At 62.8% G+C, this 27,759-nt stretch overlaps 5 protein-coding genes across 5 annotated transcripts, besides 6 other annotated features; 2 read left to right on the top strand and 3 right to left on the bottom strand.

Annotated features, from left to right (window-relative positions):
* Positions 1-832: 832 nt before the first annotated feature.
* Positions 833-2,233, top strand: PAN0_001d0452 (GroES-like protein; the record flags this gene model as incomplete). Its single annotated transcript, XM_014804068.1, has 1 exon — positions 833-2,233. The coding sequence occupies one exon, from the start codon at positions 833-835 to the stop codon at positions 2,231-2,233; it is 1,401 nt and encodes a 466-aa protein (XP_014659554.1).
* Positions 2,234-2,362: 129 nt separating this feature from the next.
* PAN0_001c0451 (uncharacterized protein) lies at positions 2,363-6,355 on the bottom strand (the record flags this gene model as incomplete). The annotated part of the gene is made up of 1 exon (XM_014804067.1): positions 2,363-6,355. One exon carries the CDS (start codon positions 6,353-6,355, stop codon positions 2,363-2,365), a length of 3,993 nt encoding a protein of 1,330 aa, XP_014659553.1.
* A 63-nt stretch (positions 6,356-6,418) lies between these two features.
* Positions 6,419-6,779: a sequence feature (In-frame stop codon was detected at splice-junction site;~glycerol dehydrogenase).
* A 738-nt stretch (positions 6,780-7,517) lies between these two features.
* Positions 7,518-7,537: a sequence feature (In-frame stop codon was detected at splice-junction site;~glycerol dehydrogenase).
* An 89-nt stretch (positions 7,538-7,626) lies between these two features.
* Positions 7,627-8,367: a sequence feature (In-frame stop codon was detected at splice-junction site;~glycerol dehydrogenase).
* A 77-nt stretch (positions 8,368-8,444) lies between these two features.
* Positions 8,445-8,610: a sequence feature (In-frame stop codon was detected at splice-junction site;~glycerol dehydrogenase).
* A 181-nt stretch (positions 8,611-8,791) lies between these two features.
* Positions 8,792-8,897: a sequence feature (In-frame stop codon was detected at splice-junction site;~glycerol dehydrogenase).
* Positions 8,898-8,983: 86 nt separating this feature from the next.
* Positions 8,984-9,284: a sequence feature (In-frame stop codon was detected at splice-junction site;~glycerol dehydrogenase).
* Positions 9,285-12,451: 3,167 nt separating this feature from the next.
* PAN0_001d0449 (hD domain-containing protein) lies at positions 12,452-21,426 on the top strand (the record flags this gene model as incomplete). The annotated part of the gene is made up of 4 exons (XM_014804066.1): positions 12,452-12,551; positions 12,634-15,817; positions 15,988-15,995; positions 16,289-21,426. The coding sequence occupies 4 exons, from the start codon at positions 12,452-12,454 to the stop codon at positions 21,424-21,426; spliced, it is 8,430 nt and encodes a 2,809-aa protein (XP_014659552.1).
* Positions 21,427-21,795: 369 nt separating this feature from the next.
* On the bottom strand, positions 21,796-23,724 carry PAN0_001c0448 (DUF185-domain-containing protein; the record flags this gene model as incomplete). Its single annotated transcript, XM_014804065.1, has 1 exon — positions 21,796-23,724. The coding sequence occupies one exon, from the start codon at positions 23,722-23,724 to the stop codon at positions 21,796-21,798; it is 1,929 nt and encodes a 642-aa protein (XP_014659551.1).
* Positions 23,725-23,958: 234 nt separating this feature from the next.
* Positions 23,959-27,603, bottom strand: PAN0_001c0447 (HECT-domain-containing protein; the record flags this gene model as incomplete). Its single annotated transcript, XM_014804064.1, has 1 exon — positions 23,959-27,603. The coding sequence occupies one exon, from the start codon at positions 27,601-27,603 to the stop codon at positions 23,959-23,961; it is 3,645 nt and encodes a 1,214-aa protein (XP_014659550.1).
* Between the last annotated feature and the right edge of the window lie 156 nt (positions 27,604-27,759).

Genomic DNA, 27,759 nt, shown 5'->3' with positions numbered 1-27,759 from the left:
CGTGTAGCGGCCTGCTTTTTGGCTCGGCTGGAGGGTGCGTATCGACGTGGAATCGAAAGTCAAATCGGGGAGATCGGCAAAGTACAATCTTGATCTACTTCCTGTATTCCAAATTTTGTTTCTGTTAAGGCGGAAGGCTGAGCGTCAGGGTCGCCGGAGACGGCCACGTTCGCATCCAGGTCCGGAAGAGCGGTCCGGCGGATTCGAAGTGGCGCGGAGCAGCGGACTGGAGGCCGCGAATTGACCGCACCGGCGCTCCGCCGAAGGTCTTTAGGCTTTGGACCCAGGCACACGCCGAGTAGTGTAGAGCAGCTGCAAAGCCGCGTGGGGAAAGCAAGCAGCAGCAGCAGCAGGAGCAGCAGCCTCCGCCCGCCTCCCACAATGCTGTGGGTGTCGTCTGTCGCCCCACGTTGAGCCAACTCGCAACGGCCATTTCGCCTTGCACCCTCGCTCCAGCCCATCATCTCGTTTCGCTCTCCCGCAAGCTCAAACAGTCGGACCAGCCTTCCGGTTCGCAAACAGCCTTTCGTTCAGTTCGCCAAAATGTGAGTAGCCGGCCGCGTCCGTACGCCGCTCGGTCCGACGCGACCGCTAGCCCGTCCACCCGTTCCCCCGCGGTCCTGTTGGGCTTGCACCTTCCCCACGCTGTCACCTTTGGCTTCGACGCCTGCTACGGCTTGCATCGTCCATATTATCGACGCTGACCTGCTTTCCTTCCTACCTCCCACATCATATCCTCTCCTCCTACCTACGGTGTGCGCTATCCCTGCTTCACCGCTCTGCCGTCTGATCGCCTCCGTCTAAAACATCCCCCGCAACGCACATATCCGCCATGGCTCCTGTCGCCGTGACCGAAGCAGCGCCCGTGTCTGCGCCCGCCACCAAGCTCAACGGCACCAGCGAGATGAACGGCACCTCCTCCTTCGGGCCCAACACGTCCGCCGTGCTGCACGGTGCCAAGGACCTGCGCATTGAAGAGCGAGCCTATGTGGCGCCCTCGGGCGACGAGGTGCAGGTGCGCATTCGCGCCACCGGCCTGTGCGGATCGGACCTGCACTACTACCTGCACGGACGCAACGGCGACTTTGCGCTGCAGCACCCCATGTGTCTGGGCCACGAATCGGCAGGCGAGATCGTCGCACTTGGTCCTGACGTCGCCGCCGCGACGGGGCTGGCGGTGGGCGATAGGGTTGCGATTGAGGCGGGGCGATTCTGTGGCTCGTGTGGCAAGTGTCGCGATGGAAGGTACAATCTGTGCAAGCAGATGCGCTTTGCGTCGTCGGCCAAGACGTTTCCGCACCTGGACGGGACGCTGCAGAAGTACATGAACTGGCCCTCGTGGCTGGTGCACAAGCTGCCTGCCAATGTCTCGCTCACCAGCGCCGCACTCTGCGAGCCGCTCTCCGTGGTTCTTCAGGGCATCCGTAGGAGCCAGTTGCAGCCGGGTCAAAGCGTACTTGTGTATGGTGCGGGTGCGGTGGGTTTGTTGGCTTGTGCGGCTGCCAAAGCTTCGGGTGCTGGATTCGTTGCTGCGGTCGATATCGATGCGGGTCGACTGGAGTTTGCGGCTGCAAATGGGTGGGCGGATGCAACCTACCTCCTCCCCCGTGCACCTCCTACCGAGTCGAATGGATCGACTGAAGAGTTGGATGCACGTGCTCGTAGGACAGCCGAAGACAAAGCCGCGATCTCTTCCGCCTCGACCTCTGCCCAAACCCTGCTCTCTTCCCTCTCGACCCCACAGCCCTCCACCACCGAGTACGCCGTGCAGCCGGCACCGCTGGATTTGCGCAGTGACGGATTCGACGTGGTGTTCGAATGCACCGGTGTGCCCGCCTGCGTCCAGACGGGCATCTTCGCCACCAAGGCCGGCGGAAAGATGGTCCTCATCGGCATGGGGAACCCCATCCAAACGCTTCCCATCGGCTCAGCAAGTCTGCGCGAAGTGGATATCGTCGGCGTCTTCCGATACGCAAACACCTACCCCACCGCCCTCGCCCTCCTTGCAGGTGGAACCCTCCGCGCCCAAGGAGGTGGCCTCCACGCACAAGCCACCCCCTCCAACTCCATCGAGGGCAAAGGAAGCGCAAGGAAGATGGGCGGTATCGAAAACTTGGTCTCCCACACCTACCCCCTCGCCCAGTCCGCTACCGCTTTCCAAACCCTCGCAAACGGAAAAGACGCAAACGGAAGAGGCGTCGTCAAGGTCTTTATCACCGACGACGAACCCTAAACCCCCTCCCCCCCGACTTTCTCTCAAACTCTCGCCTGTCACTCCGTTCGCGCTGAATAGACTCGTTTGCAAAAAATGACTCCCTTGATTGTGGTGTGAGACAGTGCATGCGTGCGTGCCGTGCGTGGGCTAGATCTGGTCAACAACAGCAACGGACGACGATATCGACGGCGGACCCACTTCGCCGATGGGCGTGCTGGCGCTCGACCCCGCATCTGTGTCGTCCGTGTCGCGACTAGTGCGGTCGATGGCATGGTGCGTGCGTTCCAGCGATGGCGACACATCCTGCCACGACTGCGCCGTCGGCAACGAGTCCATGAACCCCATTCCAAACCGCACCGGCGTGCTCTGCTGCGGGCTAATCTGCGCAGACTCGGCCGCTCCAGCTGCTTCGGGGGATGCTTCAGGCTCGTCCGACGACGGCCTAAACGGCTCGTACAGCAGCGGTGGCGATTTGACAGCCGCCCCGCTTGGAGGCACCGCGTCTGCTGGCTCGTTTGACGCCGTCTCCAACGCCACGTCGCCCTTGGCGCCCTCTGTCGCCGCTTGTAGAATCTGGTCGATCTCGTTGGAATCGCGGCCGCTGAGCACTTGCTCGAGGGATTCCTCGAGGCCCAGTCCGGCCTGGCTCAGTCCGAGTCCAAGCGTTGTGTTGCCCAACGCCGTGCCGCCCAGCGCCGTTTCGCCATTCGGACGCGCTCCGTCTTGCGCTGCCGTTGCTTCGCCCGCAGGCTCTTGCGACACTTCCGCATCGGTGACGCCTCGCTCCGCCTGAGGCGCAGAGGCCGTCGCCTCCCCTACCGCATCCGTCTGCGCGCCAAGCTCGGGGTCTTTGTGCGGCGGTGGTGTGCTGGCCTCCACATCCATATCCTCGTCGTCTGCCGTGCCGTCCTGCTTGACCGCATCGGCCAGCTGCTGCTTCTGCAGCTCGTGCTCCTTCCACAGCTCCGAGAGCTCGTCGGCCTTGTTGCGCCAATACTGTCGCTTGCCGCTCACCTCGCCCGCCTGCCACTCGGCCTCGATGATGTGCTTCTGCTCTCGCTTCTGCTTGTTGCGCGTCGAGGCGCTCACCTTGCCAGTGAGTGTGCGCGGCCCGCGATTCTCGAGCATCATCGTGAGCAGCCGCTCGGGCTCGCGGAAGAATCGGTCAAAGTAGTGCAGCATGTAGATGCCGCAGTCGCAGAAGTTGGGCTGGATCGGCACGTCGGCAAGGATGTACTGGAGCTTCGGTAGACACTTGGCCAGCTCCTCGTCCGTCGGCCGATCCGCTTCGGCCTCGGCTGGCTGTCGCGTATCCAGAACCTGGATCTTGCGCGTCGGACTCTCGGTCGTGTCGGCGGAGGGGCTGGCAGCGTCGACATCTACAGCAGCTCTCTCCATGCCCGCTTCCTGGTGCGCTTGTTGCTGCGCACGTGTCAGCGGCCTTCTGTTCCTCGCAGCGCTCCGCTTGGCCCTGGCCGCATGCTCTTCTGCCAGCTTCTGGAAGAGGGCCGGCGAGATTCGCTTCTTGTCCAGCGCCTCCCGCCACAAATACTCGTAGAGCTTCTTGTCCACGTTCTTGTGCTCGCCCTCCAGGCTGTCGAAGATGATGAGAAAGGTCTGGCTGAGATCAACACTGGGCGATGCACCCTTCGACGGCGTGCTGGCGCGCGAATCTGCGTCGAGATCCATGGGAGATGGCACTGTGTCCACGCGAGCGTCCCTGTTTGGCGTGGGAATGACCAGCGACGGCAGCGGAGGCGTCGAGACTTCGAACTCGCTCAGCGGAGCCTCCTCGTCCTGCCGTGGCTTTGCGGGGACATCCAACTGAGTCCATTCGCCGTCCGGAGACAAGCGTGTGGAAGCTTTGGGAAACGTGTTCAAGGCGGAAGCTACTTGCTCCTTCTCTTCATCGCTGCCGATCTCGTGATCGCGATCGCCGTTCGTGCCGTGCACGGTCAACATGTGACCGGGGTTGACGATGAGCGCCAAGTACCAGTGGTAGTTCTCGTTGATGGGGACAACAATGTACTTTTTCGAAAAGAGGTCCACCTTGGACGTCCACTTGCGCAGCTTGCGATACGCGGTCTCGACGGTGCCTTCGGTGAGGAGCTTGTTGAAGAAGAACGTGTTGAACATGTACATGCTGTTGGCGAGCTCCGGATTTCTGGCACAGATGTGCTCGAACAGCACCTTGAGCCCGAACTCGATCACGGTGTCGTTGAGCAGTTGACCGTCGTAGAGGCGGTCATAGTCGGAGCGCAGCAGTGTGACGGCACCGATCCCCTCGTATGGATACTGCAGCATGGGCTCGTGCGAGGCAGCATGGCTCGCCGACCGCGTCTGGACTCTGGTTTTGGCGTAAGTGGCGCGCTTGCCCTTGCGCATCGAGATGGGCAGCTCGGGGTCGGGCGATGGTGACGAAGCGTCGCGCATGTCAACGTCGAACGTGGCTCTCGCCTTGGACTTTGGAGACTCGGCCTGGATGTCGAAGGTCTTCTTGCGCGGTTGCGGTGGACTGAGGTGGCCGCCGTAGCTGGAAGCGTTGGTTGTGTCGACATCAGGGCGGCGGCCTTCGCCGGGCCTGATGGCGGTGCGGGTGGTCTTTTGCTGCTTGGCTTGAATGGATGCTTCGACGGGCGACAAAGATGTGGGCTTGGGCCACGGTTTGGCCTTTACGTCTGTGACCGCGCGGATCTTGGTGATGGAGTTCTGTTGCCGCAAGTAGTTGAACTTGCATTCGTCACCGATCGCCCGACGCATCAAGATCGCCGCGGCTTTGAGCGCTTCCACGTTGGCGCGCTCGCCTTCTGCGATCAGGTGGATATCGGACGCTTCCTGAGAGGCCTGCGGATCGAAGGCAGGAAAGAATTTGAGCAAACGTCGCACGCTATCTGAGCCCTTGCGGAGGGTGATGGAGAGGATGCCGTGCTCGAGCACGTCGTCGTCGTTGCTAGCTTCGACGCGGACAACATCGGTGTACTGGATCGAAAGGGAGGAGCCGGGAGCTGGCACGAGATGAAAGTTGTAATTCAAGAACCTCGCCGTGGGATGTTCGCCGTCCTCGGATTTCCAAATATCCGACACAACGATGGTGTTCAGGCTGACTTCGTGCGGACCGGACCTTGAGGGGTCGTCGTGACTGCTGTCAGCCAAGTTGCGGAGCTTATCTGTGCGCCTGCGTTTGGAAGCAGGTGATGTGTCGCTGGCAAAAGCACGCTCGCCCGAACTGGCGTGCTGACGACTGGACGCCGGTGCATGAGCTGCGGAGCCATTTGAGAGACGATGCGACGATTGCGACGAGGCCTCTGGGGATGGATTCTTTGGTTTCATGCGTGAGGCGATGGTGCCAGCCGGGCGTGGATTCGAGCTGCCAGGCTGCGCTATCGGCATGCTATGCGATGACGAATGGATCGACCGGCGTGGCTCGTCTGAGGTTTCGAGCGGGATCGGACCATCTGGACGCTGGTCGTTGCGGAAATAGAACTTGTTTGGAGCCGCGGGCGAGATTGTCGTGGCTCCGTTCCTTTTCCTGTCTTTGGTCTGGAGGGCGGGGGCGATGTATGTGTCGTCGGCCAGCGGGACATGGCGCGGGGAAGTCAGCACGGGTTCATCGTCGTCCGAGTCGTCTATGACGACGGGATCGTTGTCGGCGTGCTTCTTCGAGCGGGTGGCGGAGCGCCGGGCGGGTGCGAGATCGCGAGCCTTTGCCTTGCCCCTGTAGGTGTGTGAGGGGTTTTTGTGAAGAGCGGCTCGGTTGTCATTTGGGCTGTGCAAGTGGTGACTGCGCGGCGAGCGGGATGACTGGGCTTGCTGTCGGCGGTCGGCAACTGAGCCTGTACGTATGGCAGTCTCTGTTCCGTCGCTATCTAGGTTGTCGTGATAGGAGTAGTTGTGGGTCGGAAAGGTGGGCTTTTTGGCCGGACGCGCACGCTTGGAGGAGCCGGAGCCGGAGCGAGAGGGGATGTAGTCGTCGTCATCGTCGCGCTTTGTGCTTCCGTGCTGCGGAATGTTGATCTTGGTGGGGACCTTTTGGCGCGCATGTGTGTCTCGGGATTGGCTCGATGCGGATCCGCCGACGCCGTGAACGTCTTCCAAGGCGCGGCGTTCGAGGCGCGAGGTGCCAACTCTGTCAGTGACCATGATTCGGCATCTGTGAGAGCGACGTAGCCAGCGGAATGGGTGTTCAGGTGGTGGTGCGTCGAATCAAGCAGCGTGATGAAAGGATCGCGTGGGAGGAGTTGACATGGCCGAGGTGTGGTGGTGCGACGAAGGCTGTTGGAGTGTGTGGTGTGTCGCGAGTGGCGGTGCGTATCGATGTCGGCGTGTGTGGGTGGTGGAGGTGATGGAGGTGCGAAGGTGGACGGGAGGGTGGATGACAAGCTCGACGAGAAGGATGCGGCTGCGGACGTACGAGCGAGTGGACCCTGAATCCGAGGCCGAGATCCGCTCGCCAACCGGCAAGAGCTGAGCTTGTGCGTGGAGAAGGCAGGTTGCGCGGATCGGTGCGGGAGAAAAGCGCGCGTGCTGTGTCGATGCCGACGTTGACGCTGAAGCGCGGACGTGTCTGATGCGGGAGAATGAGCGGAAGCCGGTTGGGCGATGGATTGGAAGGTGAGAGCGAGATTCGTGATGGAAATGCACGGCGTGTGAGAGCGCGCAGTGGAAGCCGCTGAGTCGAGCGCCGAAAAACGCGGCGGCTCACTCGCCTTGGCCAGTGAACAATTTGAGCTGCCTTGCCGCCTTCTTTTTTCCCTACCGCGATTCGCACAATCTGCCATTCACGGCTGCTCTTCTTGCAGGTAGCTGGATTGCACACAGACTGAGTTATATAGCCTGATGTGACGAGAGCCAGGTAGGAAACAGTACAGTCCATCGCCACGTCGGGCTGGATCCGATCCAATGGCTCGCCGTGCTGCCACGGAAGAGTGTCGAGACGAGCTGCTTTTTCATCTCGGTGGTCAGTGGTGAGTGGGCGCGGTCAGCCAAATTTCGGCCAGGGCTGCCGTCTGCGGGAGGCTCAGTTCGGCTGCACTCGTTGGAGAAAAATGCGCGCCTTTTCTGCAGTCACACCTCCACATGGGCCGCAACACCGCACTGCCTTCTAAAGTCACAGCGCCCGACAGAGAGCCACTTTCGGCTCCACCGTGCAGGTCTTCCAACTGGACGACATCCATCTCAACACTCTTCTGCTATCATACTTTCAGTGCACGGACGCTCGCTCTCCATCAATGGCTGACAATGCTGGGTTTTGGTTGCTGATGCGACCTGGGCGGCTCGAATAGATATGATTCGACGGGCTTACCATTCGAGGTCGACACCCCACTGCAAGGCGAGACATGGAGAAAGGGAGAGGAGATCAGTACGATGCGCTCGAGCAATCTTCGGAACGACTCGACCAAGCGGATACTTACGTTGGGGCTGACAAGTCGGATCGACTTGCCCTCCTGCTGGTGGAGCTCGTTGAGCTTGAGCATCTCGTCGTCGGTGAGCGTGATGAGCTTGTGGTTAGTCTCGATGCGGCTCGGGGTGACGCTCTTGGGCAGCGCCACCACGCCCCTCTGGGCGGCCCACGAGACGACCACCTGCGCAGGGTCGGCGCTGTGCGCCTTGGCGATCGACTGCACCAGCTCGTCCTGCAGCACCGGACCACCGGACGATCCGAGCGGCGAGTAGGCCTGCATGAGGATGCCCTTGGACTGGCAGAACTTGACCAGCTCGTGCTGCGGCAGGAACGGGTGCAGCTCCACCTGGTTGGCCGCGGGCACCGTCTTGGCCTTGGCGAGCAGCCTCTCGAGGTAGGGGACGCTCCAGTTGGACACGCCGATCGCCTTGGCCTTGCCCGTGGCGGGCAGCTTCTCCATCTGCTCCCACGTCTGCTCGGGCGTCCAGTCGCGGTCGAGCGCTCGCGAGCCGTCCGGGTTGAGCGGGATCTTTTCGTCACCTCTCTTCTCGAGCGGAACAGGCCAGTGGACCAGCACAAGGTCGACGTACTCCAGACCGAGCTTCTGCAGCGACTCGTCCAGACACGCCTCGGGCTGGCGGTGGTAGGTGCCCCAAATCTTGGTCGTCACAAACAGCTCCGAGCGCGCAACACCGGACGCCTTGATGCCCTGGCCGACTTCCTCCTCGTTGCCGTAGATCCAGGCGGCGTCCTATCGGCGCGGAAACAAGATCCAACAATTAGCAAGTCGGCAAGCAAGGAACGGTGCACGACAGCAGGTGTACTTACGATGTGCCTGTATCCAGCTTTGATGGCAGCCTCGACGGCCTTGGCTACCTCGCCAGGCGGCGATTGCCAAGTGCCCAGGCCGACCACGGGGATCTCGGCGCCCGTGTTGAGCTTGAAGGTCGACTGACCAGGTGCGACAGATGGATACTGCGACATGATGATGGTACTGCCAGGTTGGTGGAAGGAGAAAGTTGACGATGAACTAGTTCTTGGCGTCGTGGAAGGTAGTGGTCGCGAGGCAAGCTGGACAGAGAGTCGTGGCGAGGTTAAGAGCAGGACGCCAAGTGGGGTTGCACGGAGGACGGAGGATCTGACGGAGTTGCACCGAGAATCGAATGGAGTTGCACCGGGGATGAAATGCAACTTGCACGGCCTCTTCATGACGCTCCGTCGCCGAGATCTTGTCGAACCTTCTTGGCCAATTTTCCCACACTTTTGCCGTCGTTGCCGGCGCTGTGAAGCAATGAGACGGGTCGGCCCCCGAGCCATGGACTGTGTGCACAGCGCACAGAGCAGCCGCAACCTTCGTCCTCGGCGACCAAAAGGTTGGTACATCCAGCGTCGGCGTGGGGCTTCGGCAGTTGAGGTCGACGTGGGCAGCAGTGTGCGCGTCGACAGATTGCCGGCTTTGCACCGAAGCGGGTGCGGTGTGGCTTTGCAGGGCGACTCGCGGCATCGGACCGTCCGCGCCGAATCCTGAATCTGGCTGATCTCGACCCCGATTCGTTGTGAATCGGGTTCGGAGAAGTCTGAGATCTCCGCCACGGCAATCTTTGGATGAGGTGTTGCGATGGACATGACGCAGTCCTTTGCCCCCACTTCTACCTCGAGTAGCCACATGAGGGCCTCAGTGACTGAGATCAGACAAAGTTGAGATCGTCATCCTCCAAGTCCAGCTTTGAAAGCGCTTGAAGCTGGTGGACATTCGGACTGGACCGGGTGCGTGAAAATAGAGTGGCTAGCGAGTGCGGATGTTACCGGCCTCCCTTCACGACGGGGTCATATGGATAAACGCCAAGATCGAGCTAGTGGAAGCGGTTCAGCAAAGAGTGCGGGGAGCGCGGGCGGGACCAAAGCCAAGCGTGTGCGTGGGAGGGCGGCGCAAACTAGCGCAAGCTTGGACCCGAGAGTGGAGGCGTGGGCGTGTCTCACGCGCATCCAAGCTCGGAGAGCCAAGCGCGGGGTGGTTGCGGGGATGGTCGCCAAACGCGGCTACGCATCGCACCCATTGCGAGGGTCAGTTGACTCGATCCCGCTTTGGCGCGTGTGACTGCTCATCCCAACCTCGTCTGAATTTTATCGGCTTCAACTTGCTCATCGCGGTCACATGCAATCGACCGCCTCATGGGGATTCGGGGTGGTGGATGGTCGGGGGATCGCGATCGGCACGTAGGCTCGTGTGTGTGTGGGGGGGACCCTGAAGCTTAACCTCGACACGGGAATGCGCAGGGGCTCGCCAATAACCGCATGCGCAATTGCGCTTCACAACTGCACGTCATAACCACCCTGGTCCACGTCACGCTCTTGCTCGCTTCAACAGCAGTCACCGCGGGTTGCGCAATCCCCCCCACCCGCAGGACCGTCAAGTTGAGCCGGTCCCGCACCCGCTTGACTGGAGGATGCTCCACTCGATTGGGTTTGGCATGACACGTCGACGGCATTTGACTTGGGTGGTGATCTCAAATTCACTAGCGAGCTCGGGCGTTGCCAACCCATCCTCCACCGCGGGACAGACATGTCGTCACCGGTGCCACCCGACATCGTGCAAGTATGCAACACCGGCCTCGCTCGTTAGAGACCAGCAGACAGCGAGCCGGAAACTTGGTGTCAAGATGGATGTGGGGGAAGGGGGAGGCTTCATGCACGACTGGCTCGTGCAGCAGAATGCTAAGTTCTTTTGCGGGGTGGCAAGTTCAGCCCCACACGCCAAGTCACCCGCTCGAGCCTCGCGACGCGGGAGTGCCTGGATTGGGCACCACGATCGCACGCTTCGCCCCACAAATGGATGCATTCCGTAGTGGTAGCAAACATGGCGTCGTGTCACCGGCGTTCATGCCTGCTGAGAGCGAGGAGAGAGGTGGGCTGACCGCGACGATCGGGCAGTGGAGCCACCGAGCGCCGAGCACCGAGCACCGAGCAAGGGCCGACCAAGCCCAGTCAGAACCAGCCAAGCCCAGCCAGAGACGTGGCGGCGCGTTATCTCGCGTTCTCTGTTTGCCGGTGTGCAAACAGAGAAGCTACTTCATGCGTGACCCCAAGCTGCGGGGGAAAGTCGACAAGGCGGGCGCTAGAGAGTCCCATACAGCGGAGCGGATGGTTCCGACTGGGTGGCGAGGTGCCAGAGCCGGGGGCAGCCCTCCCGACGCGCTCAATTTCCCTCACTTGCTCGTGCTGCTCGTGCCTGTGTTGAAGGTCCGGTCCGGCGCGCTCCTGTAGAACCGGCATGTTGGAGTTGAACCTCTGCGTCGGCCCCTCACCGTCTCTCTCCCACATTTCACTTGCGCAGCTCGCAAGATGAGGGACAGCGTCGTCATGTTGCCAAATGATGTCCTCATTCCGAAGTGTCAGAGCAGAGACCCTGGCATCTCATCGAGAGAGATGCTGGAACCGGGGGCGTCTCGGGCGAGGGCTCGCTCGCACTTCGGTCGAAAGCGCAGCTGGGTAGAATTGAGTTTGAGTTAGGCACGAGAGAAAAGGCGGGGGACCAGTCTCCGGCAGACACGGCGCTAAGGAAAAAAACAAAAAGGGAAAAAAGAAAAAAAAAGGGAGAAATCCGAACCGGAGAGGTCGAGGCGATTGGGCTGTGTGCCGACACCGGCATTCTCGTGGCGATGCAATGTGGGAGAGACAAACTCGAGCGCCCGCCGCCGCACCCACCTCGTGACGACGGCACACCCGCTCCCGACGGGCGCAGCTGCCTCATCGACCTCTTTGACTTTATCCCGCTGTTCGTGTGGGGTGTGACGTTCCCACGACGAGTCGATGCGCAGCTCCGTGAGTTGACGGAGCGAATTCTAAGCTTTTGCGGGAGCTGGGAGCTTAGCGACCACTCCTGAAGAAAGGGGAGATCAGCGGGTTGGTTCGGGCCGCTTCCCCTCTCTGCCCGAGGCGGTGAATTTTGCCGGTGGTCGTCGGCATGCGCTTTCGGCTGGCAGAGGGAAGCGCGGTGTGGAAAGTTAAGCCAGAGTTGAGCCGGGTGAGCAGCTGCATTTCTCACGCGCCACTCTCGTTGGGCGGCGGCGCTGCCTGGGCTCAACTTGCCCTTTTCGAGTTTCTTTCCGAAAAAAAAAAGAGGATTTTTTTCAGACTTTTCCGGCTCTGAGCAGAGGGTGCGGAAGTGGCTCAGCCCCGCGCTCTCGAGCCGCACCCGCCGCGATGCCACCGAGGCGCTGCTGCTCTGGCTGACCTTTCTTACCTCACGCGCATCTCTGCTCTCTGCTCTCTGCCTGCTGGACCTCGGATTGACACGCGTTGCGCTCCTCTGCCGGTCGTGGGCCGGTCAACCCTTTTTGACTCTGCCTTCGTCTCTCTCTCTCTCTCTGTGGCTCGCCTGTCACGCTCTGCTCGCCGGCTCATCTGACCTCTGCCTGTCTGTACCATACCCACCCATCCACGTTCCTCGCCCCACACTCGATCCCTCCCCTCCTCCCTTGTCTCCCCATCCATCACTCGACAGACCTGCTCGTCGTCTATTCGCTCTACACAACCATCGCCGTCCATCCACACACCAGCACCGCATCCCACACGCACAAACTCGCATCGCTTCGACCAGGTCCCACGAGCGTCCCTCTCGACTACCACACGCGACCGACATCGCATCCGACCAAGCGCGACCTCGAACCAGCTCGCCGAGCTTAGCACCAATCCACCACACTCAGCCTGCCGCCTAGGAATGGCGTATCGCATCTTGTAATGTGCACCGCGGTGCACCTGCTCCCGACTCTTGCTCCTACACCCCCGCCAATCTCGCCAAGCCTCTCGTGGCGAATCCACACCAGTGGAGCACCATGCCGTCGGCACTCCCAGATCCAGTCCTGGCCTTGTCCATGGACAATGTGCTCAAACTCAACGACCTCAACCTCGACCAGCTCGCCAACCTCTGGAATGGTGAGCAGACTCTTCCTTATTCGCTCGCTTTGTGCCTTGCGAGCCTCTCGCTGACGCTTTTGTCATCCTTTGCTACACACAGTATTCACAAAGTGCAAGGAATCCTTGGAATCCGGCCGCCGTCTCGAAAACCTCTCGTGGCGCCTCTGGTTCCGCGAGGCTCACATCCTCCCGCCCGACACCTCGCTCTCGGATCTCACCGACTTTACGCCGCTCGACACTCCTCTCATCAGCCGTGCCAACAGCATCGCAGGCAGCTACAGACCCACTCCTCTTCAAACTGCAGCAGCAGCGGCTTGCGCCGGTAGTGCGCTCTCCGATCCCGAGGACGGCAATGACTCCGACTACTCCACCGATAGCGACGTCGATGTTGGCCGCGAGCAAACGGTTGCTGGTCCGTCGGCACCTACTTCGACTCCCGTCAAGAGGCGTGTCAAGCCGAATCACAGCCGACCCTCTACTCCATCCACCTCGAGCGCAGCGACAGCCACAGCATCGCGATCCGCCGCCATGTCTTCCTCCGCCCTCCAGTCGCAGCGTCTGGCAGAGACGGTTGCAGAGCGCACCACTCGCGCTCTGACCAGTGTCTCGCGCCGAACCAACATGGCCGACATCGATGCAGACGCCCTCAGGCGCAAGCGTGGCATCTCGTCCTCGTCTGCGTTCGGAAGCAAGGCGCGCGTCAAGCAGCGCAACCAGGATGGCGCTCAGCGAAGACGTCCGCTCAGCTTCCAGGCGGCGCTCGAAAATCTCGTGCTGACCAGCCGCGCCGACAACTTTGCCTCGCTGCGTGGCAAGCAGGGCAGCATGCCTCAGCTCGACGTCCACATGGGTGCCAGCACGGGCGCCCTCGATGCGCCCCGCAGCCGCTACGACGTCGACACCGACGACGCCGCACGCAACAGCGCTCCTGCCGAGCTCAGCCCCATCCAGAGCTCTCACATCTCGCAAGCCGCGCTGGCTTCCCAGCTCCGAGATGCTCTCGAGCCTTCCACCACCTCGGCGCCTGTCTCGCCCAAGTCTAACGCCGGCAAGTCGCGCGACGACGAACACTGCGACGCACCCGAGACCCGCGGTCCGCTCTCGCCCACCAAGATGCCCGTGGCTCTGGCGCCGACGGTGGGTGCCATCTCGAGGCGTGGATCGCAGACGCTTCTGTCCGATGCCGCCTCTGCCGAGAGCAAGAGCGCAGCAGCATTGTTCGAATCGCGGGCCATGCCTCCACCTCAGGGTCTGCCCACGCCCACGCCTGCCGCGTCTGCCATCAAAGCGCAGGCCGGCAGCGACGCTCACGCCACCGCCGAAGCAGCATCCGTAGACGGCCACGCAGAGTTGCACGGCTCCACGGGCATGACTCGATCCGAATCCGCCTCGAGCGCCTCGACGCAGGCTTCGCACCGATCAGCAGCGCACGCCGCAGGAGGACGTCGCCCAAGCGACGTGCGAATCCGAGCCAAGGCGGGCGCCGGTCTGCACGCCGGACACCGCTCCAAGTCTGCGACGGGTCTGCACCGCGGCGCCAAACACAGCAAGAGCTCGGACAAGCTCGGCGGTGCTCCGGCCCGCGCTGCGCCGCGCCACAACCTGCTCTCGGGTCTCGCCATGACGCGCGCCGCTCCCGAGCCGGCTGCTACCCACGCCGTGGCACGCAAGCCCGTGCCCGCGGAAGCTGCCGCTGCCAAAGCTACCTCGTCGGCCGCCGCCAAGAAGGCGCCGGTCAAGTTCACCATGGGTGGCGACGAGACCGACTCGGAGGAGTACGAAGACGAGAGCGACGACGCCGACGCCGTCCAGCCGGTCGCCGAGCCATCGGCATTGAGCAAGCCTGCTGCTCCCGCTCAAACGAGCAAGGATGCCGACGAAATCGTCGAGATCGAGGGCGAGGGCGACGACGACGGCTGGTCCAGCGACAGCGAAGCTGAAGAGCAGGAGCGCCGCGCCCGCCAAAAGGCCGAGGCCGAGCGCCGAAGACGCGAAGAGGAGGAGCGCCACCGAAGCATGTTCCAGAAGCAGCCGATCCGCTCCAAGTCGGCCGCCGACGTGCGCCTGCTTGCCCCGCACCAGGTCAGCACCGGCCCTAGCCCGCCCGATCAGCCGGTGCGCGGTCTGCTTACCTCGCTCTTCCACCCGGACGAGCAGCACTCGCCTCCCGGCCAGCTTGCGGGCCGTCCGCACGCCTCGGCGGCGGATCTGAGGACGCGACCTGCCCCGACCTCGCGCAAGAGCGGCAGCGAGGCGGGGCGATCTCCGCCTGCGGTGCGCCGCCGTGCGCACCGGGACAGCAGCGACAGCACGACGCAGGCACCGCGATCGCTGCGCGATGCTGGCTTGGCTGGTCTGACGGGACTCAAGACGAGCAAGAGCGCCGTGGCGCTGCCGCTGCTCGATACGCACGCCACGCGGTCCTCCACGGCGGGCAAGGCGAAGAACGAGCATGCGGCCAACGGCGGCAGCAGCCACCAGTCGGACGGCAGCGCCAGCAGCCCGGACTCGCCCGTCGCGGCGTCGTCCTTTAGCCGTCCGGGCAGCATCGCGCTCGCTCGCCTGCACGCGCTGACCAATATGAAGGCGCACTCGAAGCGCGACGCATCGTCCAACGGCGCAGCCAGCAGCGCTACACCCGCACACGAGCGCCGCCACATGTCGGAGGCGGACGTGCAGCTGGAACGCGAGGCGTCGTCGCGCTCGCTGCGTCTCGAGGTGAGCCCGGACGACCGCGACTTTGCGATCCCTTCGCGCTCGTCGGCGACCAACCTGGCGAGCAGCCAGAGCCGGCAGTCGGCGCCGTCGCTTGCATCGCGCCACTCGGACCAGGTGCAGTCGCGCGCGCAGCGCGATGCGCTCGGCTCGGGCTCGCGCTCCAACAGCGAGGGCCTGCCTTCTGGCCACGGCTCGACTCAGCAGGTGGGCAGTGCACCGGGACCGGTCTCGATTTCGCGCCCGCGCTCGTCGCTCAACCTGCCCGATGGAGCGGCGCCGCAGACGCCCCGCACCACGCGCAGGAACATGCTGCGCGACGAGCTTTCCGAGTCGCTCCGACAGAACCTGCTGTGGGAGCGCCAGAGCCGCTCGCGAATGATGGGCATCGGAGCCCCGATGGCGCCGCCGATGCAGCCAAGTGCCGCGCCGCGCCGCGACAATGTGCTCAACGGCAATGCGCTCCGCCCACTCACCAGCACTGGCGGTGCCGTCGCCCACCCAAGGGACGGCGAGCCCAAACCTAAACGATATTCCGAAGAGTGGGGCAGCTTCCACCACAAGGGCTGGTGAGCCGCGGCTGTTCCACTTGTCCCGCTACAACTACATGTACTTTTACGATCACATTCACACACCTACGTCTACCTTGTCACGCTTTACCTGCACGCTCTCACTGATGATGCGCTAATATACCGCTTGGATCCGCTGGGGATCCCCACCATGCTTTGATGAACGGCAGCGGCCCGTGTGCGTGTTGCGATGAGCTATTCCGAGTCAGAGCCAAGCCGCGCAGCAGAAGCAGCAGCAGCCGCTGTCGGCTGGATTTCCTCAGAAAAAGGCGGCTGCACAGATCACGCGCCCACCCAACACACCCAACACAGGCACGCGCCCAGCCCCCAACAGCCGGCCCGCAAAATCGAGGAAAAGAAAAGTGCACAGCGCACCGGCCCTGCCCACCCGTCACTCTGCAACGCTCCGTCCCGTCAAGGCTCAGCACGCAACGGCCCTGAGGTTCCACTGAGACCACCACCATACGCCAGCCGTCTCCGTCTGCGGTCACGCCCTCGACCCCTCCGGTGCATCGGCAGAGTTGATACGGACTCGTGCTGCGGTGATCAGCCCACAAAAGCTTGCAAAGGGCAATCCCCCACCACCACCACCAGCAACGTCGGCCGTACACACCGACTCGATGGCGTCCAGCTTGGCATACGCGGAAGGCGCGCGAGGGTCCGGCTTGTCCGCTGCCCTGGCGCGCGCCACCTCGCCTACGACCCAACAGCAGTGGACGTGTCCATGCCTCAACGTCCGCCTCTCGCTCGCCCCGGGTAGCACGCCTTCGGCCGCCAACGTCGACCGCCAACGCACGCCGTGGCTGGCAGAACTCGCTTCCGACCATGCGATCAACATCCAGTTCCCATCGCTCACCTCGCGCGAGACGGTGACCGTCGCAGACAACAGCAACGTCGCCTGTGCAAAGTGCCTCAACTGCGACACGATCGTCTATGCTGCCACCAAACCCGCCCCGCCCGGTCCAGCGCGAGCGCTTGGCTTCAACACTGCTTCGTCCAATGCAGCTGCAGCTGCTGCGGTCAGCGACGCTGTCAAGGAGCCCAATGCCCCCGTCAGCCCAACCTCGGCAAGGATGTTCCGTTCTCCCTCGCGCGAAGCCGTGCCGACGCGTGCCCACCGCGCCAACTCGAGGTCCAACGAGCCCCTCGTCCGACCGCTCGATCGCAAAGTCTGGATTCTTCCAGACGCCCTCAGCCCTCAGCAGGCTTCGCAGGTTGCTGGCAGCGACGCATTCTCGCCTGCGTTCAACGTCTTGGTGCCACGCATCCCCGCAGCTTCGCGGGCGCTGCCGCTGGAAGAGCCGGCCGCCAACGGCGCCAGCGCAAGTCATGCAGACAATGCCCGCGATGCAACCCCAACACGTCCTCCGCCTGGCGCCGGCGCCCGAAAGTCGAGCTACGGAGCTGGCGCGAGCAGCATCGGGTACGCGCTTCCAGCCGTGCCACAGCATCTCATCTCTACGCCTCCCGCCTCGCCGCGCATCGGTGCTCCTGCTTCGTCTGCCACCTCGCCCGGTGCAACTTCTTCGCCAGCTCCCTCCATCAACCCAGCCATCGCGCTTCCGGCACCACACCCACTCGCCTCGCAGCTCGACTCGGTCGCCATCGAGAGGCTCAAGGACATGCGCTCCAAAGCAGAGGCGGAGGTGTTTGAGCTCGTTCGTCAGAAGCGTCGCGAGATGGAACTGCTCGAAAAGAGGTTCAGGGAAGAAGCAGAGTCGCTCCTCTCCGTCACAAAGACGCCCAGGACAACCAGGGGCACCACGACCAACGGATCGGCAGCCCAGCTCATTCAGAGGGCTTTGAATGAACAGCAGCAGCAGCAGCAACAACAACAACAACAACAACAACAACAACAACAACAGCAGCAGCAGCAGCAGCAGACCTCAGCAGCAACCGTCACTTGGACAACTCGCGACAATCTCGACAGCCGAGACCGAATCGCCGCGAATCCCTCCAGCACCCCGACCGGCGTCGCCATCAGCGCCAGGTCGACAGCCTCGGCGACTCCGCGGGAGGCTCGCACCGCAACAGGCGAATCACGCCGCGACAGCATCCACGACGAGTACTCGGATCTGCCGCCATCTGCATTCGAGAGGCGTCCCGCCTACACCACGCCAGGCCAAGTCAGCGCCTCGTTCTCCAACAGCGGTGCGCCCGGCGCCGTGGCATCCTCTCTCGGTGGCCTCAGCGCGTCGTTCGCCATGCGCGGTCGTGACTTGCCCGCTCAGATGCAGGACTGGTCCGAAAAGCGACGTCTGCGCGAGCGCTATCCACAGGGAGACCACTCGGCGCTCCCGTCGGCGGCCAACTCCAACACCACCTCTGCGGCCAACTCGATCGCCGACTCGGAGGACGATGCGTGGCACACTCAGCGTGGCGTGCGCCGCACGCAAGACGCCGCCAGGACGCGAGAGAGCAGCCGCAACGACAGCGACGTCGATGCCGAGATGGACCGCAGGGGCCGCGGACGCCAGCCCTCCCGCCAGAGGGCGGGCTCGTCGTCGCGAGAGCCACGCGAACGTCAAAGCCAGTCGGCCTCGCAGCTGTCTGCTCCGCCTGCAGAGAAGGCCGCCCCTACGCAGCTGTCGGATTCCCGCGAGGATGTGGGCCGTGGTCGCGCAGGACGCGGATCAGCTCCGGCATTCAATCCACCTCCGCTCATGTCTTCGTCTCTGCTTACAAAGCGGCCGGCGCTTGCGTATGTGGACGACGGACGCGATGCCGACGAGGACACGCCTTCGGTCGGCGGCAAGCTCATCTCGCCCCAGTCGGTCGCCGAACCGTCGGCGCAGGTGACACTCCGACCGCGCGACCCGCCTCCCTCGACCGCCGAGCCACTCAAGCCCGCCACACGCACCGTCTCGAGCGGCGAGGCAGGCAAGCCCAGCGCCGGCGCACGTGGTTCCGACCCGCCTTCGTCGTCCACCGCATCCACTCCCGCTGCCAGCCGTGGATCCGACAGCCCCAGGTCGCGCAAGGCTTTCGAGAAGAAGGTCGCTTTCGCCGAGACCGAGGACCGCGTCGACCATCTCGTGGCCTCGGACGAGTACGACGAGGACGGTGACGATGACGATGTTCGAGGCCCAACGCCAGGCCTCAAGTCGGCCAATGCAGGCAAGAGACCCGATCCACCCCTCGTTGACGAGGCTGCTGATGCAGTGTTCGAGATCGACGAAGAGACCGAGGAAGCCGATGCCGAGGAGGCCGACGTTGCCGAGGGGTCGCCCGAGGCACGCGAAGAGAGCGACCGCCTCAAGGTGGAGATGTCCCAGTCTGGCTTACGCACCGGCGCGTCTGGTCGGCCGAGGGGTCAGGCAGACGACGCGATTCCCGGACTCGACGACGAGCCCGTCGGCGCCTCGGCGCGGCGCGGACCAGGCTCGGGGTCTCTGTCGGACGACTTTCGCAGCGCGTCTTCCGACGACGACGACGAGGTGCCTCCCGGCTTTGGCGCCGCTTCGTTCAGCGCGCTTGCCGCCAGCCACAGCGCCATGCACACGCTTGCCTCGTCGATGGCCAGAGCGCGCGCCGACGACGGGAGCTTCGATCCCGCCTCGCTGCGCATGGACGGGCGTGTGGTCGTGCCGCCGCCCTCGTCGGCCCGAGACGAAGTGGAGCCCGGCTCGTTTGTCGTCGGCTCGCTCCGCAGCTCATCCCGCCGCATGAGCGTGCAGCTCGCCAGCGCGGGGGCTACTCCGAGCGGCCAAGCTGGCGACGCAGCTGGCGCCGGCGCGGGTCAGTCGGTGGGCGGTACGCGCCACCAGAGGTCGTCGTCGCGCACGCGCATCAGCAACATGTCCAAGGAGGACGCAGACACGGAAGTGCGTCTGTCGGGACTGCTCGCGCCCAACGCGCCCTCGCACCGCTCGCTGTGGTCGCCCAAGGACGCCAAGGCCCGGCGCGCCGGCAAGCACAAGTACAAGCTCGACGAGGAGGACGACCAGAAGTGGGACCTGTGGAAGCGCAAGGTGGGCTCCACCGACGCAGGCGCCGCGGGCGAGAGCGACAAGGACTCAGCCCGCGCCGCGCCCATGGCAGTCGCGCCACCCACGCAGTTCATCGCCGCCGGCAGCGGCATCGGACCGCGACCGCTGCGCGAATCCACGATGATCGACCCGGACTACTCCAACTCCACCACGGCCTTCTCGGCGTTCGATCGGCACTTGCAGGCGCGCGCGGCTGCCTCGGCTGCTGCCGACGTTGGCGCGGCGGGGGACACCGCCACCGCGGGCGGCCTCGCGATCGGCAAGAGGACGTGGGGCTACGGCTCGTTCAAGGACGACACGAGCGGCTTCGAGACGGAGCCCAAGACGTCGCTGCCGTACAAGGAGAAGATGATGGTGCCCTCGCTGCGAAAGGCGCTGCGCAGGAGCATCTTCGAGCCCGAGCCGCGCGCCAAGCTCGAGACGATTCCGGATGCCGAGGACAGCCCCGCGAGCGTGAGTGCCGGTAAAGCCACGACGGACGCGGCGGCTTCGTCGGTGCGTGTGATCACCACGCCCGGGTCAGCGGCGGCTGCCAGAGACGCCAACCTCAAGGGCGCGCTGCCCGGCAGCATGATCACGCGCGGCTTCCACATGCCCGGCTCGACTGGTGGCAGCGGGGCCGCTTCGGGCACCGAGACTCCCAAGGCGGTGGTGGCTGCGTCGCCCGCGCGTTCCGCGCCTCTGACGGCGGTCGGGCTCGGCATCCCCTCGGTCGGCACGTCGGGCAAGTCGACGGTGGCCGTTGCAGCGAAGCGCGATGCGGCAGTGGGGCCGTCGCTGCCCGGTTCTGGCACGGCGACGCCCACGAGCCTGGGTCGTCGCTCGCCGCGCCCACCGTACGTGGCACCTCCGCCACCTACATCCGCCAATACGGTGCTCGAGAGCGATCCTCTGCAGAAGCCTCGTGCCATTGAGCTGTTTAAAGCTCCCGCGGATTCGAGTTTCCGGCTGCACGAAGAGGGCGAGGAGGCCGAGACGGACGAGGGCTGGACGAAGGTGGTGCGGTTCATGCATGTGGTGGAGCAGCTCAAGACGAACAAGCGGACGGGGTGGATGCACCACCGCGTTCCGGCGCCCGAGAGTATTGCGGACCACATGTACCGCATGGCGATGCTGTCGCTGCTGTGTCCCGCCGAGCACGATGTGGACTTGGGCAAGTGTGTTCAGCTTGCGGTCGTGCACGATCTGGCCGAGGCGGAGGTGGGAGATTTGACGCCGTTGGACGGTGTGGGCAAGAGCGAAAAGGCGCGGCGGGAGAAGGAGGCGATCGAGTACTTTGTGCACGACCTGCTCGGGTCCTCGGCGGCAGGGCTGCGAATCGAGGCGCTGTGGGAGGAGTACGAGGCGCGCGAGACCAAGGAGAGCAAGCTCGTCAAGGACCTCGACCGGTTCGAGCTTGGTCTCCAGGCGGTCGAGTACGAGCGGCGGTATGGGATTGATGATCTGCAGGCGTTTTGGGACGGCAGTCTGCCGCATATTGCGCATCCGCGCATCAGGCGGTGGGCGACCGAGCTCGCGCTCGAGCGACAGCGCATGTGGAACGAACGCGGACGGGAGGAGTACATCCAGCAGCTGCCCGCCGAGCATCGCACTGCCGACGCCGCTGCGGTGTCGAAATGAACATTCATGTGCCGAATGCAGGTGTAATGACAGAGCCACGTACAGGAGCAAAGATGCGGCGACCATTTCTCGCATTGTGGCGGCTTGTGACGGTTGCTCAAAGTGCCGAGGCGGGAAGAATGAGGTGTGGAAGGCGAGCAAACCGATCCAAGTTGAGCGTCATTGACATCCTCGCCACGTCCACCTTGGCGTGCGCAGGCCAGTTTCTGGCAATGGCACTTCTCCAGCGCTGCGACGCTCGCCAGCTTTCAGTGGACTGTCGCTGCGCACGATTGCGTCCATCGGGCGCAGATTGTGTCTCCTGCTCCAGCTTCCCACTTTCACACATTCAGCCACTGTATCGCATTCGTATATTCCCTTTCTGTGCATCTACGACAGGAACCAGCTTGCGTTCTGGTACCAGGCGAGCAACGGATTGGAGCCGTCCCTCAGCACCAGCTTCTCCCTCTCTGCATACCTTTCCAAAAACGCCGCATGCGCCAGCACATGCGGAGCCCTGGACCTTCTCTGGTGCGGCGAGAAATGTGGGCTGAAAAACGCGCCGTTGACCGCATGGTACATCTTGGCCAGATGGGCGAAGTTGGTCGGGAAGAAGATATCAAAATACCCCTGAAGGACGAGGTACGTGGTAACTGGCACCATCTGGGCGTTGATGCGCGTCTGTACCACGGGAGCGTTCACGCCACCAATGGAGTCCGGGAGCGAGTTGAAGTCGGACATGACGAGTCGGTGGTGTGGGAAGAACCGGTTGAGTGTGTCGAACAACCGCAGCGCGTTGGTGGGGACAAAGACGGGTTCGGAAAGGTTGGGGAAGAATGGTGCATGTTTCGCCAGCGCCGAGCGGAGCTTATCGGGCAGGAAGCGGAGGTAAGACGATTGCAGGGGCGATAGGTCTTGACCGATGATCTGCAGGTATCGTTGGATGAGTGGGTCGCTGAGCGGTTCGTACAGCTCGTGCATATCGCCCGTCTCATCGATCGACACCACCCCCTGGTACGGCGTCAAATCCTCGAGCCCAAACCGCACCACGTCGTGCGCCAGGTTATCCAGCACCTCGAGTGCGATCACGAAACACGGCTCCTGCACCTCGTCGCTCCACGCCAGCACATCGCGGTGAACCACCTCCACCCTGCGCGCTTTCGCATGCCTTGCCAGCTTTCGCGTCTGCTCCTGTGCCAACCGCTCGCTGATTTCCACGATCCGATAGCGCGTACGCGTGTAGATCTCCGGCTCGCTCAAGGCGATGTAGTCGAGAATCCCGCGTGCGAGCGCACCCGACCCGGCGCCCAGCTCGAATATCACCAGGTCGTCGTAGGGGTAGTTGTGCAGCTTGTACTCGGCCACCAAGTATCGCGCGATCGCGTGGGCGTAGTACGGCTGGAAGATCTGCGTAGGTGTATGCCACACTTGCTTGGCCGCCATGCTCTGCACATCCGTCTCTTGCACTCCCTCCCTCGCCATTGCCCGCCCCCTGCGTTGGGCTGCTTCCAACCCCGCTGCCGAATACTCCGGCACCCGAGCGTGCGCTCGCTCCTGTCGCTTTGCTACGCGTTCTCGTCGCTCCCGCTGCACGGATTCGGCAAACTCGGCCTGCTGAGTTTGCGCATCGAGCGCCGCCTGACGCTCCTGGACTAGCACAGCGATCTGCGTCTCAAACGACTCGTACCGCTCCTCGACAAGCCGCATGAACTCGCTCTCGTTCTTGATCGCGTTGAACTCGAAGCCGCCGCTGGGTCGCAGCACGCCCATCTCGTGCTCATACGTCTCCCCTCCCACCACCTCGTACTGCTCTTCCTCCTTTGACGACGCGGGGTTGGAGTCGGGGAGCAGCACAGCCTGCTTGGAAAAGTACCCGTACGCAGGGTTGTACAGGCTGTCGTGGATAAAGTCGCGCGCCAGCATGCGCACCTCCCTAGGCCTACCCCCCGGTCCCACCTGCTTCTCCTCCCCTCCCTGCGTCGATGTGTCGCTGGAGGACCGCTCCGAACCTGCAGCAAGATCATCCGCACTAACCAGCGGATAGCTGTAGTGCTTCGCGTCTGGGTGCAGCGTAAACGGATCGTAGTTGTACTGTGTCCTGTGCCGTTCTGCTTCATCTTCAGGCTTCTTGCTCGACGTGCTTGCATGCCTCACCCCGCTCGAATCCAGCACCTTGCGGGGCCGGGAGGCAGTCGAGATGACGGGGAATCGTTGCGATCCACTCGCCAGCAGCCGTTGAGTGGGCAAAGCAGAAGTGTGCAGTGCAGCACCCGCGCGCTGCACGAGACGCTTCGACGCTGATGCGGTCGCTACCACCATCGTTGAATCGTCCAAGCCACAGCGAAGCAATGTTAAGAGTAGGTGCCGATGTTGGAGAAGAAAGTATGAGAGCTCAAAGCGCGGCCAAAGCGCCCCAAAAATGGCTTTCAAAAGACGAGCACCAGCGCTACTGGCCCGAAAGCCGAACTTTTTTTTTCACCGCCGTCCCCCAACTCGATGCGCACACAACAGTCTCTGAATGACCTTGGATTGCTACCCTTGCACAACTACAGCTCAAGACAGATCGAATCCAGCCTCGCTCTGGATGGCGTACAGCAGCTTCTCGCGGCACGTGGCCTCGTCGGCATAGTCTGGCAGCTTGAGCATGTTGACGCACGTGCTGGCCGTGGGCAGGCGCGAGGTATCGTCCCCTGCTTTGCGGATGGCAAACATGGGGTTGAGCTGGCTGAATCCCAGCAGCGGAGGCTTGGGCGAGCTGGTGACGAATTTAAGGAACGCCTTGCGCATGGGCTGGTCAAAGCCCTCGAGCACGTGCCAAAAGTGCTCCACCGTGAGGTCCTTCTCGTGATAGCCGCCCAGCACCGTATGCTTGCGCAGGTCGTCAATATCCACCGGATCGTCGCTGCCCGAGATGAGGATGGAGAGCTCCTCGTGGTTAAAGTTGCGCAGCCAGCGCGGATTGATGATGTCCGCAAGCCCGGTGAAGAAGGCGGCGCACTGGTGCTGGATCTGCGTCGAGAGCCGGTAGTGCGAAATGCGGTAGATGTACTCCATCCGATTCAGGTTCGTCACCGGAATGTTCGCCCCACCCGGCACCAGCTCGCGCGTAAGGCTCACGCCAAACTCCTCGTCCGTCACGGTAAAGTTGAGCGCAAGCTCTTCGACGTTCCCTTGGTAGTTCTTGAGCGAGATGAGCCCCTTGTACAGCTCCTTGTCCAGACTGTCGATCGAACCGAGGTCGTCCAGGAACGACTGCTTGCCCAGCATCTTGGACAGGAAGAATCCGGCAAACTTGGCGTCCACCAGGATACCCTCGTAGAGCGCCTTGCCAATCACCCGGCCCAAGAAGCCGTACCATTCGAGCTGATCGCCCGAGGTGGCGTACGTGTGCGGGTTCGGATAGAGCTCCTGTGCACCGGTGGCCTTCCACAGGCCGCGATTGGTGTCAAACGCTTCGCGCACCAGCGAGGTGAGGAACTCCTTGAACAGTCCACCACCGTCGATGCCCGCTTCGTTGTTGCCGAATTGGTCGACAAACACGATCTCGAGCGGCTTCTTGATCTCTGCGCCCAGAGGAGCGAGCGCGGCGAAGCCGTCCTGCGCCACATGACTGCGTCGGATCTTGACCGCCCTGCGTCGCTGCCAACGATCGGCAAAGATGCCGTTCTTGACCGCGTCGATCTGGACAAACTGACGGAAGATCTGCGTGCGAACGTCAAAGGGGATCATAAAGGGGACGTTGTTCAGGATACCCAGTCGAGGCGAGAGGAAAGCCAGATTGAGCGCAGTGAGATGGCGGCTGCGAGTATCTCCGCGAGCGCGTAGCTGTTGAAGGCGCGAGAGCGGCTGGCGCGACTGCGCATCGTCGTCTTCGTCCATTCCATAATCGCTGTCCTCGCCAACGCGCATGTCCGCATCGGCATCTTGCGCCACCGCAGCGATGTGAGAGGATGATGTGGAGCTGTCGGCATTGCTTGGACTGATGCCGCCAAATTGCTCCGACTCGTCGTGCTGCTCGCTGCTGAGCTGCTGCTCTTCGAGCACTACCGTGCGCATAAAGTCGTTGAGGTCGAGGTGGCTGACCATGAGCCAATGGTCGGCAGGAGCAAAGCGACGCCTCGAGTCGCGCAGGTGCAGCTGCTTGAGCACCTTGGTTACGAGCGAGCGGAGTGAGAGCAGCGTCATGCGCATTCCCGGCACGCGCGGCGTGCGTTTGTGTGGGCGCGCATCCGTGAGGTCTTCGTCGTGCAGATTGACGAGCGGAGCCTTGCCCTCGTACCAGTACATGGCAAAGGCAACGTTTCGAAGGAGGCCGCTGATGCTCACGATCTCGTCGCGTGAAAGCCAGGCGGCATTGGCAGCATTTGACCCGCCGAACTGGTTGTCGCTCGGGTAGAACTCGTCATCGCCGAGGGTAAGGAGCACATTGGACAGCAGTTCGAACACCAAAACGAGCGCAGGCCAATCCTCGGAGGTACTTGTGCTGGAGAGAGACGCAAGGATCTCTCGCGCACGCGTGTCGTTATGCGCCGAGGCAAGACTGCGGGCAAGGCTGCTGCCACGAACGTAGCCACGCCATACTTCACGGATGATGGCGGTGCCGGTAGGACCGTTGTGGCGCTGCTGCTTGTTGTCTCGTGCGACCGAGGTGTCGGTGCCCGAATACAGGATACGGTTGAGGACGTGGTCGTGCACATCGATAGGCCAGGCGGCGAGCGTGGCGCACATGAAGGAGAAGAAAGGTCCACGAGTGGCTGCGGGGAAGCGGTTAGATAGGGCAAGTACGTCGGAGAGGTGTTGATCGGACACGAGGATGCGCAGCCTTTCGTACGTTTCCTTAGCGTCGGAGAGCCCGGGCTCGACCGCAGCTCTTTGCTGTGGCGTCTTTAGAAGATGACCATCGGCGGCGGAAGCTGATGATTTGGTGGACGGATCAAAGGCCGAGGCGGGCAGCCAGTCCTGGGCACTGGTGATTGCACGAAGATACTTTGCATGAGTGGCGCCGTCCTTGAAGAAGGCGACCCGTTGCGAGCCGAATGCCAGCATGTTCGAGAGCAGACAAGGTTGCTCGAGCGCTTGAGCCGCCTGAGCTTCGACGGTTGACGACGGAATGGTTGCGTCCAGTTGGGGAGCCTGGACGGATGGTGGCTTGAAGCGCAAGATCCAGTCGAGCACAGAGGTGAACGGAAGGTGCTTGGCGAGCTCCGTCACGGAGTCGAGAGGCAGACGCTTGCGAAGTGCAGGGATGGTGAGGATCTCGACTGCGAACGAGTGGATGGCCTGGGTTGCAATGTCGGCGGCCTCTGCATCTGACGAAGAGGCGCCGTCGATATCGATTGCGTTTGCAGCGTTTACGCCCGATGCTGTAGAGGGTGGGACAGAGGCGGGTTTGAACCTGTGCAGGGGAGCCAGCGCCAAGGAAACGGCCGGGGAGAGGCTGGACGCCTTGGACTTTTGACGAGCTGTAAAGGAGAGGATGTGCGTGCGAAGAGTGCGGTGAAGGCCGAGATCGAGAAGCAGGGCAAGCAGCGCAGAAGCCAGGTTGGTCTGTTGAGTGTCGATGTTGATGGAATGCGCTGGGGAGCGAGCGTCTACGCCGGTGAGCAGACCGAGGAAAGCAAGGATCTCGAGATCAAGATCGAGCGAAGTCGGCGAAGCAATGGCTTCGGTGAGACGAGAGGAGGCTGAGACGGTGAGGAAGCGGAGTGAATGCTTGGAAGCCAACTTGAGGAGGGGAATCCAGCTGCTTGCGGCATCTTGGCTGTGGTGATGAAAGGGGTGAAATACGAGAGGGGTGCCATCGACGGGGTGCGAGACGAGCTTGATCCACTGAAGGAAGAGTTGTACGTCTGTGGAGTCGAGTGCCCTCGTGATCGGGCCGAGACTGACGAGCAGAGTGCGAGTGGCGTGGATGAGATCCGCTGTTGGCGGTGCAGCTGCTGTTGCGGCAAGATTGGCCTGAGCCTGTGTCAAGAGGTGGGCCGAGTCGGTGCGCCATTGGGACCTGGTGTGTTTGGATACGAGGATGCGACGTGCCTGCGACTGAATGCGAACCGAGGCGAGCTGCCTTTGTCTATGCTGTTCGCGTTCGAGGCGCTGAGCCCTTGCGCTCGACGCTGGATCGGCAGACGAAGTGGAGGTGCCACCGAGGGTGACGGGCGCCCTGGAACGGCCGGCGCCGGTAAAGTGGAAGCTCATGGCAGCGAGACACTGCAATTATGAGAGCGAAGGCGAAGAGGAATGAGAGGATGGTGGTTGAAGGCAAAACGGAGGAGGATGGGCTCTTCTTCTTGTGACACGACGCCGCCTCCTGCTGAGCACATTCACGGTTCACGCCCCGACGTGCGATCTCCA

The sequence above is a fragment of the Moesziomyces antarcticus genome (assembly GCF_000747765.1).
Source record: "Moesziomyces antarcticus DNA, scaffold: scaffold_v10001, strain JCM 10317, whole genome shotgun sequence".
Taxonomy (NCBI): Eukaryota; Fungi; Basidiomycota; class Ustilaginomycetes; order Ustilaginales; family Ustilaginaceae; genus Moesziomyces; species Moesziomyces antarcticus.
Note: the sequence above shows the minus strand (reverse complement) of the source record. Positions and strands in the feature narration are given on the sequence as shown.